General features: G+C 37.6%; 1 protein-coding gene across 7 annotated transcripts in view; it reads left to right on the forward strand.

Annotated features, from left to right (window-relative positions):
• Window positions 1–16,877, forward strand: part of KATNAL1 (katanin catalytic subunit A1 like 1) — a 130,641-nt gene that overhangs the window by 70,860 nt on the left and 42,904 nt on the right. For 6 of the 7 annotated variants that reach the window (XM_027588346.2, XM_027588344.2, XM_027588348.2 and 3 more), the window contains 2 exons: window positions 10,852–10,978; window positions 12,582–16,498. The exons of the other annotated variant lie outside the window; for it this stretch is intronic. In XM_027588346.2, the coding sequence (XP_027444147.1) occupies window positions 10,852–10,978; window positions 12,582–12,780 (326 nt within the window). In that variant the 3' untranslated portion in view covers window positions 12,781–16,498. Of the gene's footprint in view, window positions 1–10,851; window positions 10,979–12,581; window positions 16,499–16,877 lie in introns of those variants that run through there. 7 annotated transcript variants of the gene reach the window in all.

Raw genomic sequence — 16,877 nt, forward strand, 5'->3', positions numbered from 1 at the left:
GTGCAGTTGTAAATGGGATCGACTCCTTGATTTGTCTCTCTTCTGTCTTGTTGTTGGTGTATAGGAATGCCACTGATTTCTGTGCATTGATTTTATATCCTGCTACTTGACTGAATTCCTGTATGAGTTCTGGCAGTTTTGAGGTGGAGTCTTTTGGGTTTTCCACATACAGTATCATATCATAGGCAAAGAGTGAGAGTTTGACTTCCTCCTTGCCGAATTGGATGCCTTTGATTTCTTTTTGTTGTCTGATTGCTGTGGCTAGGACTTGTAATACTATGTTGAATAGCAGTGGTGAGAATGGACATCCCTGCCGCGTTCCTGACCTTAGGGGAAAAGCTCTCAGCTTTTCCCCATTGAGAATGATATTCGCTGTAGGTTTTTCATAGATGGCTTTTATGATATTGAGGTATGTACCCTCTATCCCTATACTCTGAAGAGTTTTGATCAAGAAAGGATGCTGTACTTTGTCAGATGCTTTTTCTGCATCCATTGAGAGGATCCTATGATTCTTGTTCTTTCTTTTGTTAATGTATTGTATCACGTTGATTGACTTGCGGATGTTGAACCAAACTTGCATCCCAGGGATAAATCCCATTCGGTCATGGTGAATAATCCTTTTAATGTACTGTTGGATCCTATTGGCTAGTATTTTGGTGAGAATTTTTGCATCCATGTTCATCATGGATATTGGTCTGTAGTTCTCCTTTTTGATGGGGTCTTTGTCTGGTTTTGGAATCAAGGTAATGGTGGCCTCATAAAATGAGTTTGGAAGTTTTCCTTCTATTTCTATTTTTTGGAACAGTTTCAGGAGAATAGGTATTAATTCTTCTTTAAATGTCTGATAGAATTCCCCTGGGAAGCCATCTGGCCCTGGCTTTTTTTGTTTGTTGGGAGATTTTTGATGACTGCTTCAATTTCCTTAGTGGTTTTAAGTCTGTTCAGGTTTTCTATTTCTTCCTGGTTCAGTTTTGGTAGTTGATACATCTCTAGGAATGCACCCATTTCTTCCAGGTTATCTAATTTGCTGGCATAGAGTTGCTCATAATATGTTCTTATAATTGTTTGTATGTCTTTGGTGTTGGTTGTGATCTCTCCTCTTTCATTCATGATTTTGTTGATTTGGGTCATTTCTCTTTTCTTTTTGATAAGTCCGGCCAGGGGTTTATCAATCTTGTTAATTCCTTCAAAGAACCAGCTCCTAGTTTCGTTGATCTGTTCTACTATTCTTTTAGTTTCTAGTTCATTGATTTCTGCTCTGATCTTTATTATTTCTCTTCTCCTGCTGGGTTTAGGCTTTCTTTGCTGTTCTTTCTCCAGCTCCTTTAGGTGTAGGGTTAGGTTGTGTATTTGAGACCTTTCTTGTTTCTTGAGAAAGGCTTGTATTGCTATATGCTTTCCTCTCAGGACTGCCTTTGCTGTATCCCAAAGATTTTGAACAGTTGTGTTTTCATTTTCATTGGTTTCCATGAATTTTTTTAATTCTTCTTTAATTTCCCGGTTGACCCATTCATTCTGTAGTAGGATGCTCTTTAGCCTCCATGTATTTGAGTTCTTTCCGACTTTCCTCTTGTGATTGAATTCTAGTTTCAAAGCACTGTGGTCTGAAAATATGCAGGGAATGATCCCAGTCTTTTGGTACCGGTTGAGGCCTGATTTGTGACCTAGGATGTGATCAATTCTGGAGAATGTTCCATGGGCACTAGAGAAGAATGTGTATTCTGTTGCTTTGGGATGGAATGTTCTCAATATGTCTGTGAAGTCCATTTGGTCCAGTGTGTCATTGAAAGTCTTTATTTCCTTGTTGATCTTTTGCTTAGATGATCTGTCCATTTCTTTCAGGGGGGTGTTAAAGTCCCCCACTATTATTGTATTGTCAATGTGTTTCTTTGCTTTTGTTATTAATTGCCTTATATAATTGGCTGCTCCCTCGTTAGGGGCATAGATATTTACAATTGTTAGATCTTCTTGTTGGATAGACCCTTTAAGTAGGATATAGTGTCCTTCTTCATCTCTTATTACATTCTTTGTTTTAAAATCTAATTTGTCTGATATAAGGATTGCCATCCCAGATTTCTTTTGGTGTCCATTAGCACAGTAAATGGTTTTCCACCCCGTCACTTTCAATCTGGAGGTGTCTTTGGGTCTAAAATGAGTCTCTTGCAGACAGCACATTGATGGGTCTTGTTTTTTAATCCAGTCTGATAGCCTGTGTCTTTTGATTGGGGCATTTAGCCCATTTACATTCAGGGTAACTATTGAAAGGTATGAATTTAGTGCCATTGTATTGCCTGTAAGGTGACTGTTACTGTATGTTGTCTGTGTTCCTTTCTGATCTGTGCTGCTTTTAGGCTCTCTTTTTGCTTAGAGGACCTCTTTCAATATTTCTTGTAGGGCTGGTTTTGTGTTTGCAAATTCCTTTAGTTTTTGTTTGTCCTGGAAGCTTTTTACCTCTCCTTCTATTTTCAATGATAGCCTAGCTGGATATAGTATTCTTGGCTGCATATTTTTCTCGTTTAGTGCTCTGAAGATATCACGCCAGTCCTTTCTGGCCTGCCAGGTCTCTGTGGATAGGTCTGTTGCCAATCTAATGTTTCTACCATTGTAGGTTACATATCTCTTCTCCCGAGCTGCTTTCAGGATTTTCTCTTTGTCTCTGAGACTCGCAAGTTTTACTCTTCGATGTCGGGGTGTTGACCTATTTTTATTGATTTTGAGAGGCGTTCTCTGTGCCTCCTGGATTTTGATGTCTGTTTCCTTCCCCACATTAGGGAAGTTCTCTGCTATTATTTGCTCCAATATACCTCCTGCCCCTCTCTCTCTTTCTTCTTCTTCTGGGATCCCAATTATTCTAATGTTGTCTCGTCTTATCGTATCGCTTATCTCTCGAATTCTGCCCTCGTGATCCTGTAGTTGTTTCTCTCTGTTTTTCTCAGCCTCTTTATTTTCCATCATTTGGTCTTCTATATCACTGATTTCTTTCTTCTGCCTCATTTATCCTAGCAGCTAGTGCCCCCATTTTTGATTGCACCTCATTAATAGCCTTTTTGATTTCGACTTGGTTAGATTTTAGTTCTTTTATTTCTCCAGAACGGGTTTCTCTAATAACTTCCACACTTTTTTCAAGCCCAGCTAGTATCTTTAAAGTCATGATTCTGAACTCTAGGTCCGACATCGTACTAATGTCAGTTTTGAGTACGTCCCTGGCTGACGGTACTATCTCTTGTTCTTTTTGCTGAGGTGATTTTTTTCGTCTTGTCATTTTGTCCAGAGGAGAACAGATGAATGAGAGAGCAGAATGCTAACAGGTTAACAATGTCTCCAGCAAATATACTCTATACAAATCAGAAAAGACCTGAAACCAGGCGACAAGAAAGGGAAAGAAAGAAGAGAAGAAAAAAAAAAAAGGAAAAAGAAAAAGATAAAAACAAACAAAAACAGAACAAAACAACAAAAAAAACCCCAGAATATGATCAAATATGATCAGGCTAGTGCATAGATCAGTGCCACACACTAGCTTTTGGGCTTATTTTGGTCTGTTAGAAGAAAGTGCCTGCTAAAATTTTAAAGGAATAAAGACATATATGTACAAAATAAGGGTTGATACAATGAAGGGATGGCAGATGATTGTAAAGATGAAAATTATAAAAGATTTTATAAAAGGAATTGATAAGTCGTTTTTAAAAAGAAAGAAGATTTAAAAAGAGTAAGAAAAAAAAAAGAAAGGGAGAGAATGTGATCAGGCAGGAGAATAGAACAAAGCCATACACTAGTGATTTAGGGTATATTTTGATCTGTTGGAAGAAATTGTATCTCAGAATTTTAAAGAGAGAACAACTTATATGTATATGCCAAAAATAAGGGTAAGTAATATGAAGGGATAAAAATATGACTCTAAAAATGAAAAATAAAAAATGTTTTTTTAAAAGGATTGATAAGATGTTTGAAAAATGGAAAAAGAAAAAAAAAACAGTTAAAAAATTAACTTTGAAAAACTAATGAATTATGGTAAAAAAGCCATGAATTCTATGTGCAGTATTCCCGTAGCGCTGGAGTTCTCCTGTTCTCCTTGATCGGTAAACTTGGTCTTGGCTTGCTGGCTGTTCATGCTGATCTTCTGGGGGAGGGGCCTGTTGCCGTGGTTCCCAAATGTCTTTGCTGGAGGCGGAATTGCCCCACCCTTGTCGGTCCGGGCTAAGCAAGCTGCTCGGGTTTGCTCTCAGGAGCTTTTGTTCCCTGCAAGCTCTCAGTACAGCTTTGGAGGATCAGGGTGAAAATGGTGGCCTCCCAATCTCCGCCCGGAGGAGCTGAGAACTCGGGGCCCTGCAGAATACAATCTGCCATAGTTAACAAAAGGCAAACTAACAGGCACAGCTAGAGCTTGGCCTAGTGTGCCCCCAGAGAAAAGCAGTCACTCCTGTCTCCCCGGTCTCCGGCCGCACTCCGTACTCACCCAGCCTGTGATTGAGTGTTCCTATGTCTGGCACCTGACCCCGTGTGGAGTCTCCAAACCCAGCAGATCCCTGAGGTGCGCTTCCGCGCTGCTCCTCCCGGGGGAGGAAGGGGAGTCTCCCCGGCTCTGCCGCTTGTTGGGTCCCTGCTGGAGGAGCAGTAGCCTGACTGGGCCGCGGATCACAGTTTATGGCAACCCCGAGCTGAGAGCCCGCGCCTTGGCTCCGTCTCTGCAGCCGGCTTCCCCGCTCCCATACCTGGGAGCTCTGCCGCACTCAGGCACCCCCAGTCTTTCTGTGACCCTGAGGGTCCTGAGACCACACTGTCCTGCGAGGGTTCCAACCCCTGCTTAGCCACTGAAGTGACGTCCCTCAGCGGAGCCGACTTCTAAAAGTTCCGATTTTGTGCTCCGCGGCTCCACCACTCACCAGAAGTGGCGGACGGAGGCCCCCTCCCCCGCCGTCTATCCTCCCGAATATCGCCTCGGATTCACTTCTCCGCACGTCCTACCTTCCAGAAAGTGGTCGCTTTTCTGTTCAGAGCGTTGTTACTATTCTCTTCGATCTCCTGTTGAGTTCGTAGGTGTTCAGAATGGTTTGATCCCTATTCAGCTGAATTCCTGAGACCAGACGAAATCCAGGTCTCCCACTCCTCCGCCATCTTGCTCTGCCCCTCTTCACTAATTTTCATAGAGAAAAACAGAAACAAAGATGTCGTTGCTTGAAGATGAATAGACAGGTAGCTCTTGTAGCTGGAGCATCTGGTAGGTTAGAAGGGTCTGGGATAGACAAAATAATAACATGTGGAAAGACGAGAGACCTGAAAGAATGATTTATAAATCTAGGGTAAAATTAATGGAAAGAAGGATTATATGAAAGTAAAAAATAGTTGAAGGACTAAAATTTTATGAAAAAAGCAACCCACGAAAATAAATTTTTAGTTGGAAAAGGAAAGAAGTATAAAGATGAGAATAGACAAAACTAAAGGCACCCCTGGGGCCTCAGCTGGAGCTTGTCTTTCTGGAGCACTTCCTTTTTACCCTGTGGCCATTCCATGTGGCCTGGGCTGCTTCAGGCATAGTGGGTTTCAAGATAGTCAGATTTCATACATAGGTAGCTCAGGGCTCCAGATGTTCCACTGGAAAAAGGTAGTAGGGGCATCGCTTTTTATAACCTAGCCTTAGAGGTCATATAGTGTCACTTCTGCTGTACCCTAGGTTGAAGCATTTACATTACATTGTAGAGCATGTGTGGGATGAGACTGTTGCAGCCATCCTGGTGAATACAATCTGCCATAGTTAACAAAAGGCAAACTAACAGGCACAGCTAGAGCTTGGCCTTACACTAAGTCTCTTCTTCCTTTATGCATCTCAGTTATAGCAGCAAGCACCTGGTCAGCTTAATCAACTCCTTTTTCAGCCCCTTTCATTTAACTGTATTTTGCTTTTAGAATAACCTCCCTAAATCACTGAAATGTCATAGAGTCTCTTAGACTCTGAGTCTAGCTTCCTATCACATCAGGGTCAGAGTGCTTTTTGGTTCATACCTTATCTGTCTTAATTGTGTCTATTTCCATTTCTCAGTCCTCCTTTGTACTTTTCTACTTACCTTCCCCTCCTCCCCCACAACTCTCGTATGCTCATGCTTCTTCTTACTTCGATGTCATTATTTATGGTACTCCCATATCCCAGATTGCTCTATTTAAATTTTATTGGGGCCCCTGGTTGGCTCAGTTTGTAGAGCATGTGACTCTTGATCTTGGGGTTGTGAGTTTGAGCCCCATGTTGGGCATGGAGCTTACTTAAAAAGAAGAAAAAGAACAAAAAATCCAGTGGGGTACCTGGCTGGCTCAGTCAGAAGAGGATATGACTCTTGATCTTGGGCTTGTGAGTTTGAGCCCCACGTTGGGTGTAGAGATTACTTAAATAAATAAAACTTTTAAGAAAAGTTTATTGATTTTTTTCAAAGTTGACATTAAAGCATGCTAATTCTATGAAGCCTTTTTGGCCTGGCCTATCTCCCTGTGTAGAATTTACTTCTCTGGGTTATCTGTGTCTCAGATGGTCCTTAATAGAAGGGATCTGGGTTTTCTATGTCTCTCTCTAATCTTGTTTGTTGACTAGCCAGTGGTGGTGGTGGTGGGGGGTAAACAATGAACATTTTTTGAGTGCTCACTGTGCACCAGGCTTTACATGTACTAACTTATTTAACCCTCACAACAGTCTTCTGCAGTAGATTCTGTTCTTATCTTTATTTGACATGTGAGGAAACTGAGGCACTGCGGGGTTAAGTATCTCACCCAGTGAGGCAGAGCAGGGTTGTGAGCCCAGACAGTCTGGCCCCAGAGCACATACTTGCTATCTTCTGTGCTGGACTGCCAAGTGTGCTTAAGAAGAATTGTTAGTATAAGAAGTGTATGATCCTTTTAACAATGTTTATTTAAATTTAGAATGCATACTGACTTGGTTATGTGGCATTCGCAGTTCTTATTAGTAACATAATAATTTCTGGTTAAATCCTTCTACAATATCATTCAGTTTTATACAACTGATAAATCCTACTTGGAATCTTCTAACAACTCACTGATACAACCAGAATTAAAAGTTATTTTCCCCAAATTATAGTTACTAGGGAAAAAGATGCTTCCTACCAGGCAGACCTTCACTTTGAGCAGGCTTACGCCCCAAAGTTCATTTAAGGTGACTGACTGGAACTTTGTTTCTGTGGGATAATACATTATACTGAACTTGGTGTTCAAGTTCTTAGGGTGGCCTGCAGTAAAACATTTTGATTTATAAATATAGTGATACTCTAGGACTAAGAAAACAAAGTGATATTTGTCCGCTAACATTCACCTGCTATGCGTGGAGCACTATGAAATCACACTTAGGTTAAAGTCGGAGTTCTTACTGAGGCATCAGGAGCACAACCACTTTCTGTAGCAGCAGACCTAGGGGCTTCCTGCCCTTCCCTCTTTTTTCCCACGCCCCTCTTGCTGACCATCTGAGTGCAGGACTTCTTTGCCTCTATACCACAGTGAACTGTAAGGTGGGCCTATTGGCTGGGGATGATCAAGGATAAGGAGCTCTCAAGATTAAGGAATTCTGGAGGTAAAGATTTCTGACTTAGTACTCTTTCTTTTTTTCTGGCAGTCCCTGATAATGCCTGCTTACTTCTCTTCCACTGTGGCTGCTCTTTGCATTGCTTTGCTTTGTCTTACTTTGTGTGTGTGAGTGAGAAATATAACTCATTATAGAACTAAATTGTATTAAAATTTAGTTCAGTCCATCCAATAATTGGCAAACAACCATGTAACTACTTTCTAGGACAAGAAATGGAGCATTATCAGACCTCAGAAGCTCCCAGTATATTCTTTTCCCTAGCATACCTCCCCCTGGTGGTAATCACTGTTATTCCTTTTATGGAAATAATTGATTTTTATCTTACAATTTTCTTACCTAATAAAGTATCCCTAAACAAAGTTTTATCTCTTTTTAAAACTTAAATTGAATCACACTAATGATGTTTATTTGTATTTTGCTTCTTTTGTTCAAGTACATTTTTAAGATTCATCCATATTATGGTATCTAGATGCTGTTCATTTTTGTTGCTGTATAGCATTCTATTGTATTAGTCAGCTAAGGCTGCCATTACAGAGTAGCACGGACTGGGTGGCTTAAACAACAGAAATTTATTTTCTCAGTCTAGAAGTCCAAGATCAAGCAAGGTGTTGTTTCATTCTGGGGCTTCTTTCCTTGGCTTATAGATAGCCATTAGATAGCCATTTTTTTCCAGTGTCTTTATGTAGTCTTTCACCATGTGTGTGTCTTTATCTCCTCTTCTTGTAAAGATACCAGTCAGACTGGATTAGGCCCACCCAGATGACTTCATTTTACTTTAATCGCCTTTTTAAAGGCCCTATCTTCAAATACAGTCACATTCTGAAGTATTGGAAGTTAGAACTTCAACATAAAACTTCGGGGGTTGGGGTAGACAATTCAGCCTATAACATCCATTATGTCATTATACCACAGTTATCCATCATATTATTTGGTGGACATTTTGATTGTTTACAATTTTAGGCAATTATGAATAGTACTGCTATGAATATTTTTATACTTGCATAATGGTGAAAATGCCTAAGTTTCTTTAGGTTGAGATGGAGCATTCCATCCTTGCAGTGAACTGGTCATGTCGCATAGCTGGAACAATAAATAGATAAATCCAATCTGTCTTCCCAAATGGTTGTTCCAAAGTGGTTGTTACACCTTATACTCCTACCAGCAAGATAGGAGAGTTCCCATTGCTTCACATTTTTCCAAAACCTTAGACTTTTTAAATTTATATCAGTCTCTTGGTGTGCAGTGCTATCTCATTGTGGTTTAATTTTTATTTCCTTCTTTATTAGATAATTTGACTGTCTTTTCCTTTAGTAGCCATTTATTATGTTATTATGTTATTTGATTATAGCAAAACCAAATGGCTACTAAAGGAAAAGATATGTAACAAATATCTGTTCAAGTTTTTGCCCCTTTTTCTATTAGGTGGTCTGACCTTTATATTTGTAGGAGTTCTTTATATATTCTGGATATGAGTACTTTGTTACTTATATATGTTGTAAATATCTTCTCAAACTCTTAACTTTTGTGTTTTCACTCTATTTACAGAGTCTTGGTGAATTAGAGTTCCTAATTTTAATGTGGTCAGTTTCTCAGTCTTTTGTGGGCAACTTCTTGAATATATATATCTCTCTATATATCTATATATATCTTAAGACTATTCACTCTGAAGTCATTAATATATTTCCTGTTTTATCTTCTAAAATGCTTGTAATTTTCCATCTTACATTTAGAGTAGTAATATATCTGGCACTGATTTTTATGTATGGCATGAGGCAGGATGCAATTTCTTTTTTTTACCCTGTAGTTAGTAGTAGTTCTGGCATTTTCTCCCACTGCTTGAACCACATATGTCTTAAATCAGGTGTTCACAGTATATGCTTTGATCTGCTTATATACTCCCTTTTCTGTATCATTGATCTATTTGTTTATCTCTGCAAGAGTATCACTGATTTGAATACTATTGCTTTGTAATAAGTCTTGAATTCTAATAGAGCAGTTCCTCCCACCTCACTTTTGTTTTTCCAGTGTGTCTTGGTTGTCCTTGATTCTTTCCATTTCTATAAACATTTTAATATCTGCCTGTTCAGATCCATAAACAGACCTATTGGGATCTTTACTGGAATACTCTGACTTTATGTGATCATTTGGGGAATTGTCAATGTCATGAAAGATAAAACAAACTTTGGGGAACTGCTTTAGATTAAAGAATACTAAAGAGATATGATAACTAAATGCAGTGTGTGATGGTTTTTAAGAAAGTCATAAGGGCCTGGGGAAAATGGGGACATTTTAATCTAGATTGTGTATTAGATGGTTCTAATATAACAATGTTAAATTTGCTGGTAATGTGATAATTTCTGGATACCTTTGTTCTTAGGAGGTACATGCTGAAGAATTTAAGGTGAAGTGTTGCAATGCCTACAGTTAGCTCTCAATTCAAAAAAGAGGAGGGAGGAGAGAGGAGATGGGAGTGATAATGGCAAAATATTAACAGTTGATCAGTCTAGATGGAAGGTAAATGGGTGTTCACTGATTTTTTTTTTAACCTGTAGATTTAAAATTTTTCAAAATAAAAGTTGGGGAAGATTACATTTCATTTTACATATCAGGAAATAGTAGAAAGCCAGATGCAACCTACGTTTGCATTATCTTAGTATGCTGTATTAAATAGAAATTTGCCACTAAAACTGATAGTAAAACAGTAAGCATGATTGGTTATTTTATACAATTCTGTAATTCATTTGAGCTTACATAGTACAATACACATTTCACTCATATTGGAATAGCAAATGTCTGTGGGCTGGCTCTCCAAGTAAAAAAACACTATTAATATGTGTTCTGTGCTAAGGGCTGATTTCCTGTATCCTAGGAAATCTTTTTCTATATCACACTAAAAGGTGAGCAAAATGATTCACAAGAGTTACACTCCATGCAATCTAGTTTTATAAAGCTAGGCTAAATGTTGTTTTTTACTAAAAGCATGTTTGGTACTTGAATATTAATGATTTTATTTTTCATAAAGGATCACAGACCCTTTGTTTTCATAGCAAGTATCTTCACAATCTATAAGGAAAACTCTGAGTTTTGTTTCAATTTTTAGTTACTGCAGCCAAGGCACTTAGGATGTTCGTGAATTCTGAGTCATACAATGAGTTGGTGATACTAGGTGGACTCAAGTTACTGACTCCTCTTTCTTTTCCTGAATGTTAATATGTGATTTCTTATCAAAAGGATTTGTAAAGTAAAAGATCCAACAGTAACAAAAAAATCTTCTACAGCGAAAGGAAGAACTGAGCTGCTGAAGATAAATCTTCGTGAGGTTGAACTGGATCCTGACATTCAGTTGGAAGATATAGCGGAGAAGATTGAGGGCTATTCTGGTGCTGATATAACTAATGTTTGCAGGTATTTTTTTAATGATCCGTGACCTTAGATATTAGGTATAGATTTGGCAGGAGGATTGGTCTTAAAGTTAGTATCGTTATTAGCCCTTGATGTGAAAGCAGCGACCCATTTCCTTGATTTCTTACTTGTCTTGTTTCTTTTCTATATAACCTCATGGGTCATTGTTAGGTGAATAATTATATAACAATATGGCCACCTTTTCTATTCCTTTGATTTTTTTAAAATTTAAATTCATTTAGCCAACATACAGTACATCCTTAGTTTCAGATATAGAGTTCAGTAATTCATCAGTTGATATCCAGTGCTGATCACATCACGTGCCCTCCTTAATGCCCATCACCAATTATCCCATCCTCCCACCCCCCTCCCCTCAAGCAACCCTCAGTTTGTTTCCTAGAGTTAAGAGTCTCTCATGGTTTGTCTCCCTCTCTGATGACTACCCATTCAGTTTTCTCTCCCTTCCCCTATGATCCTTATTCAACATATGAGTGAAACCAAGTGATAATTGTCTTTCTCTGATATATCCTTTGATTTTAAAGAAATTGTACTTAATTTGGCAATAATGACTTTGACAAGCTAAGGTCAGTTTAGCCCTGAATTGGAGCCTAGTTGCGTCAACATAAAATAATAATTAGTTTTGGTTGGCATTATTTTACTACATGCAGATGAGCAAGCAAAGTTGCATCAGTTTAAGCTGGGAAATACATATTTCATATGTGTAAAATATATCATATATTTCCCTTTCAATTTAGTGACGTATTTTGTAGACAATTCACATCACTCAATAGGGATTTTTTTTCTTACCTTCTTAACTATACTTATATTGACAGCAGTAGCCTTTCTTTAAAACTGGAGTATCTGTTGTTTCTCATTTTTTGTACTAGTATTTTTCTTATGTGCTTGTAAGTTTAGTGGCACACAAGAAGCTCCCAATAGTTTCTAATATCACTGTGTAAAATATGTAAAAATTTGAGGTTTTGGTTGGGTTGGCTTCCTAATAGCTTTTTTGTGAGCATTAATTGTGCAGTTCTTCCAAACCTTCATAATTATTTACAGCTGATCAGAATGGAACTGAAAACAGAATCTGGAGAAGCCAGGTTTTATCCCTTTAGTTGTCCACCAATGCTCCATGTGGGGGATTCCACATCCACTCTGTGTAGATACATTCATGTTCCAGAGAAGGAGTTTCCTGGCTTTACCTCCTCGAATTAGGTCGTAGACAAACTGGTTAAGATTTGAATTATCTTAACATTAGCCATGTGTTCATTTTCAAGTGTGCAATTCAGTATTTCAAAACTCTACTTCTGTTTCCTAACTTTCTTGGCTGCCTTTGAAAGAGCAAGTGGGGAAAAGAAAGTTCAGTACTATCTGAGCCCAACCTTGACTTTTAGGATTCATTAATAGTACATTTTATGTTTAAGTCGTTTGCATCCTGTTTTAACCTTTTCCAAACCGTCAGGATATCTCTAAAATGGGAACTTTTGAGCAGCATCGTAAAAACACATAAAATGATCTTTTGAATGTTTTCTCTTAACTTTGTTACAATTGACAGTGTTTAAAACATTTGCATCAGTATGGATTCACTGATTTTGTATGTTTTTAGGGACGCCTCTTTAATGGCAATGAGACGGCGAATCAATGGCTTAGGTCCAGAGGAGATCCGTGCACTTTCTAAAGAGGAACTTCAGATGCCTGTTACCAAAGGAGACTTTGAATTGGCTCTTAAGAAAATTGCTAAGTCTGTCTCTGCTGCAGACTTGGAGAAGTATGAAAAATGGATGGTTGAATTTGGATCTGCTTGAATTTCTGTCAGCTCTTTCATTTCTGGTATTTTTATTTATAAAATGTGAAGAAATTCCGTGCAGTTTTTTTTAAAAACAGGTTTAGAACTTTTCATTGGAGAGATGTTTCCCTTAAAGGCAAAAAAACCTAAAACCACAAAGAATATAAATGTAGTTGGGAAAGAAGGAAAGCTTACATAGGGAGCCTGATAGTCTCCATCACCTGGCTTTGTGCCGGTACCTCCACGTATTCACGCGTTAATATTGCACATGCAAAGCGGCGTGTCAGGGAGGCCAAAGAGCGATCAGTACGCTCTTGTAGAAGCTTGTTTACAAAAGGGTTAGAAGGACCTCTCTTTCTCACTTGCATTTGTTGTTTTTTGTTTTTTTCTATTCTTCGCTCTGAGCTGAGGGACCCATGTATGTTGACTTTTAACATCAGAACTGGGTTTGTGTCAAATTCATTATTGTTAAAAATGATAGTTTTGAATTAAATAATGAATTTGTTAGTTAAAACTTTAGAATTTAATTCTTACTGTCACGGTCTGTCATACAGTTGAATTTTTACCCTCTGTTCCCCCACCATTTCTTCTATTAGCTATTTATTCATTTATTCAGCTTTATGATCTCCTCAAGCCTTGTGGTCTTTGAAGTGTTTTGTCAGGTTGTTTCTCTGGTCTTTAGTATTTTTTGCTGGTACTTATGTTGGAAGGATGGGAAGAATATTATGATTGCATAAGAAGCATTTCTTCGTTCTTGAATTCTAGGTGTGTTTTCACTTTTCTTTCAATACATTCAAATGGATAAGTCCTTTATTTTCCTCAGCTCTAACAATGTTTGATTTTTGCTGAACTTGACTTTCATATTCTAAATAAACACTTTGGTATTCTAAGGAAGCCCACTCTCTTGTGGCCAATGCAAAACAAACAACAAAATCTTTATAGTTTTCCAGACAGCTAGTTTAACAAAATAGCATTGTACATAATAAGTGATGTTCATTTTAAAATTTTAAAATTATTCCTTGTCTAGGTTGAGAACTTGTACACTACAACTACAGTAAGATTAGGATAGAAATCTGACATACACATTGAGTTCAGCAGGAATTAGACAATAAAAAGAGGCCAGAAAAAGTAGATGGCATGTAGGATATCCTGGTGTTCATTTTTTTAAATTACATTTATCCCATTCGGGTTGGACAACCTTTGCTTTGGATGGTGATGCTTTTTAAAATTTGTATTTGATGCTGTCTTCAGTTCTCAGTTTTGGAGAGCACCCAGCTGGTTTAAAACTAAAAATAATAGAACTTTTTAGACATTAACAAAAAGCCTCTTAGTATCTTGCTTTAAAAGATTTTTTTCCCTATTAAGAATTATATAATCTTCAGATAACTTAAGTCTGATTCTAGACTTTAGGATTTTATATAATGCTATAAATTACCCCCTTTCCTCTGAGAAATAGTTTATAAAAGTTGAAATCATAAGACATCATGATTTTATTTTAATTGAATGAATTCATTTAAAACATTGAAGTAAGTTTTCTTTTATTCATTAACTTTTTAAATAAAGAAATAAATGATCACATTAAGATCATCTTGCAAACTGTTGCCATCCAGTAACATATTTTTTTCCCTGAAGTCCCAGGGTCCCAGGGGCAGCCATTAAAACATGTGTGTTTTGATTGCTAAAACTTGTTAGACTGTTTTTCTAGGTTTTGTGTTATTTGTGTTGGCATGTATTTCTTCTTTTTAAAATTCTTCATGGATAATAATATGGTAATTGTGATTTTTAAAAATTATCAGTTACGTAGTATTTGGACACTCAAGCTTCCTAGAAGCTTATCTTTGCTATGATGGTAAATCGGGTGTGCTTTTTTAATTTTTTATTTCCCTCATTTCTCATTTTGCTCTGTCAGTGGATGGCAATTGCTTTGTATTTCTTAACCCCCTTAAAGGATCCTGAGGAGATTGCTCAGGTGTTCTATCCAGCCTTTACTGTACATTGTATGTACGCTGTCTTTATCGCAAGACAGTGTGTTGCCTTACCCAGAATGAGAAAATTGTGTTTTGCTTCATTTTCTCTATGTTGTGTTATCAAATACTTCTTCTGAAAACATGAGTATTTTGGGCTCTGCAACACAATGAGGTTAGGACTGAGTTTTATACAGTTCTGTCTTGCAAATATCAGATAGTTCCTTCATTCAGCAGATTTATATTGGTTGCTTACCATGTACAAGAACCTCGGGTGGGAGCTCTGTGGCTTACAAAGTTGGACGAGGCTGTGTGGCTCTGACTGGGCACTTTCTATAATTACACTGTGTGGCTTCTGGATCCAACTAATGAAACAAGTTCAGATCTTAAAACGAGAGGCACAGTAATCTGTGTGTGCTTTGGAAAGATAATATATACAGGTTTTTCTGTTTTTCCCTTTAAATCTGTTTTAAGTTTGTTTGAACAATGTAATTATAATAGATCCGGCGATTTTCATGAACTATTTCCCAAAGTTCATGTTTATTGTAAACATGTACACATGTAATTATGGTAAACATTTTGCTCTTCTAATCACTTTATTTTTTAAAGGAACTTAGTATAGATGAAATGTACCAGACAAATGGCTTTTAAACGTAGGCTGAAACCTTCTAGAAATCCAAGCAGGAAAATAGGCTATGGCATCACAGACTTTCATCTTCTAGTCAGTGGCAGTGTAGACATTCTAGCGTGATCAAAATACACTTTCGGTTTGGACCTCTATCTCCAGAAAAAGCAAGACAGCTTGGAAGAGGAAATGTGTTGTGGTCTAGCTGCATAATTAGGGGCTTCAGTTGAGCTCCTGAGATTGCAGTTTTTATGATGTGATATTTGACTGTCAAAGTATAGGCTGAAACCACTAATTACTCAAAAAGTGAGCAAGCAAATATCTGGTGAATCTCCTATGAACAAACATACAGGTACTTAAAGAAAAAAAGCATGTTTACAGCCCCAATGTACAATATAACTGTCACTCTTTCACTTGGCTATATGTAGCCTGACTCTGTTGAACATGAAGTTATTGATATTCTTTAGGTTTTGCACAGCTTGAGTTTGTGTGAACTCCTGCATTGGAAGTTTTTTGTACTATATACTGTTGAATTTAGATGAGAATTGTAAAATGGTAGCCAGTTGGCATAGTTATGTTTCTCTGTCCTCCACCCTACCTGGAGATAAAGTGAAGGACTTAGGCAGGTATTTCATATTGTGTGGGCTTTGGCGCCTTCAGTATTATCTTGATTATTGAGTCCTTTTTGTGTAATAGTAGATCCCCACTCTTTCTTTTATCTTAGTGATAAATCACCTTGACCTATATCCTATGTGATAGGCATAAAATGTTAAGGATATTTGCTGGCCTTTTCCAAGAAAGGGCCACATTAACTTGAATGAAACTTTTTTTTTTTAACATTTTTTGTGTCTTTTGTTCCTTAACTGTTTTGATTTTATGATTTTTTTTTATATATCACTTAATCTGTGATGCACATAATTATGTGAATCTAAAAATCGGTCACAATAGAGAAGAATAGGAATTACAGTTGGAGGGCTTGTTAGGGAATAAAAATATTTGAACCCCAAATGTTATATTCTCATCTCCACTAATTATTTTTGCAGAAAAAACTAAAAACTCTGTTAATTACTATATTTACTTATTTATACTTTCAAATTGGGCTTTACTTATTTAATTTTTAAAGGCTATTTGCTTTTTTTTAACACTTTTTTTTTTTAAGATTTTATTTATTTATTTGACAGAGAGAGACACAGCGAGAAAGGGAACACAAGCAGGGGGAATGGGAGAGGGAGAAGCAGGCTTCCCGCTAAGCATGGAGCTCAATGCGGGGCTCGATCCCAGGACCCTGGAACCATGACCTGAGCCGAAGGCAGATGCTTAACAACTGAGCCACCCAGGTGCCCCAAGGCTATTTGCTTTTAATATTGTTTCTTAATGCAGAAACGGTATGAGTACTTTAAAAATAAAATCCCTAAGATAATAGATACATTTTTAAACATTCACAAATTAACAGTAATTCTTGAAATGTTTACTAGGTTTTTTGGTTCCAGACAACTCTAACCCAGTGGTATTTCTAAATTTCCAAGT

Source organism: Zalophus californianus, chromosome 3, assembly GCF_009762305.2.
Source record: "Zalophus californianus isolate mZalCal1 chromosome 3, mZalCal1.pri.v2, whole genome shotgun sequence".
Classification (NCBI taxonomy): domain Eukaryota; kingdom Metazoa; phylum Chordata; class Mammalia; order Carnivora; family Otariidae; genus Zalophus; species Zalophus californianus.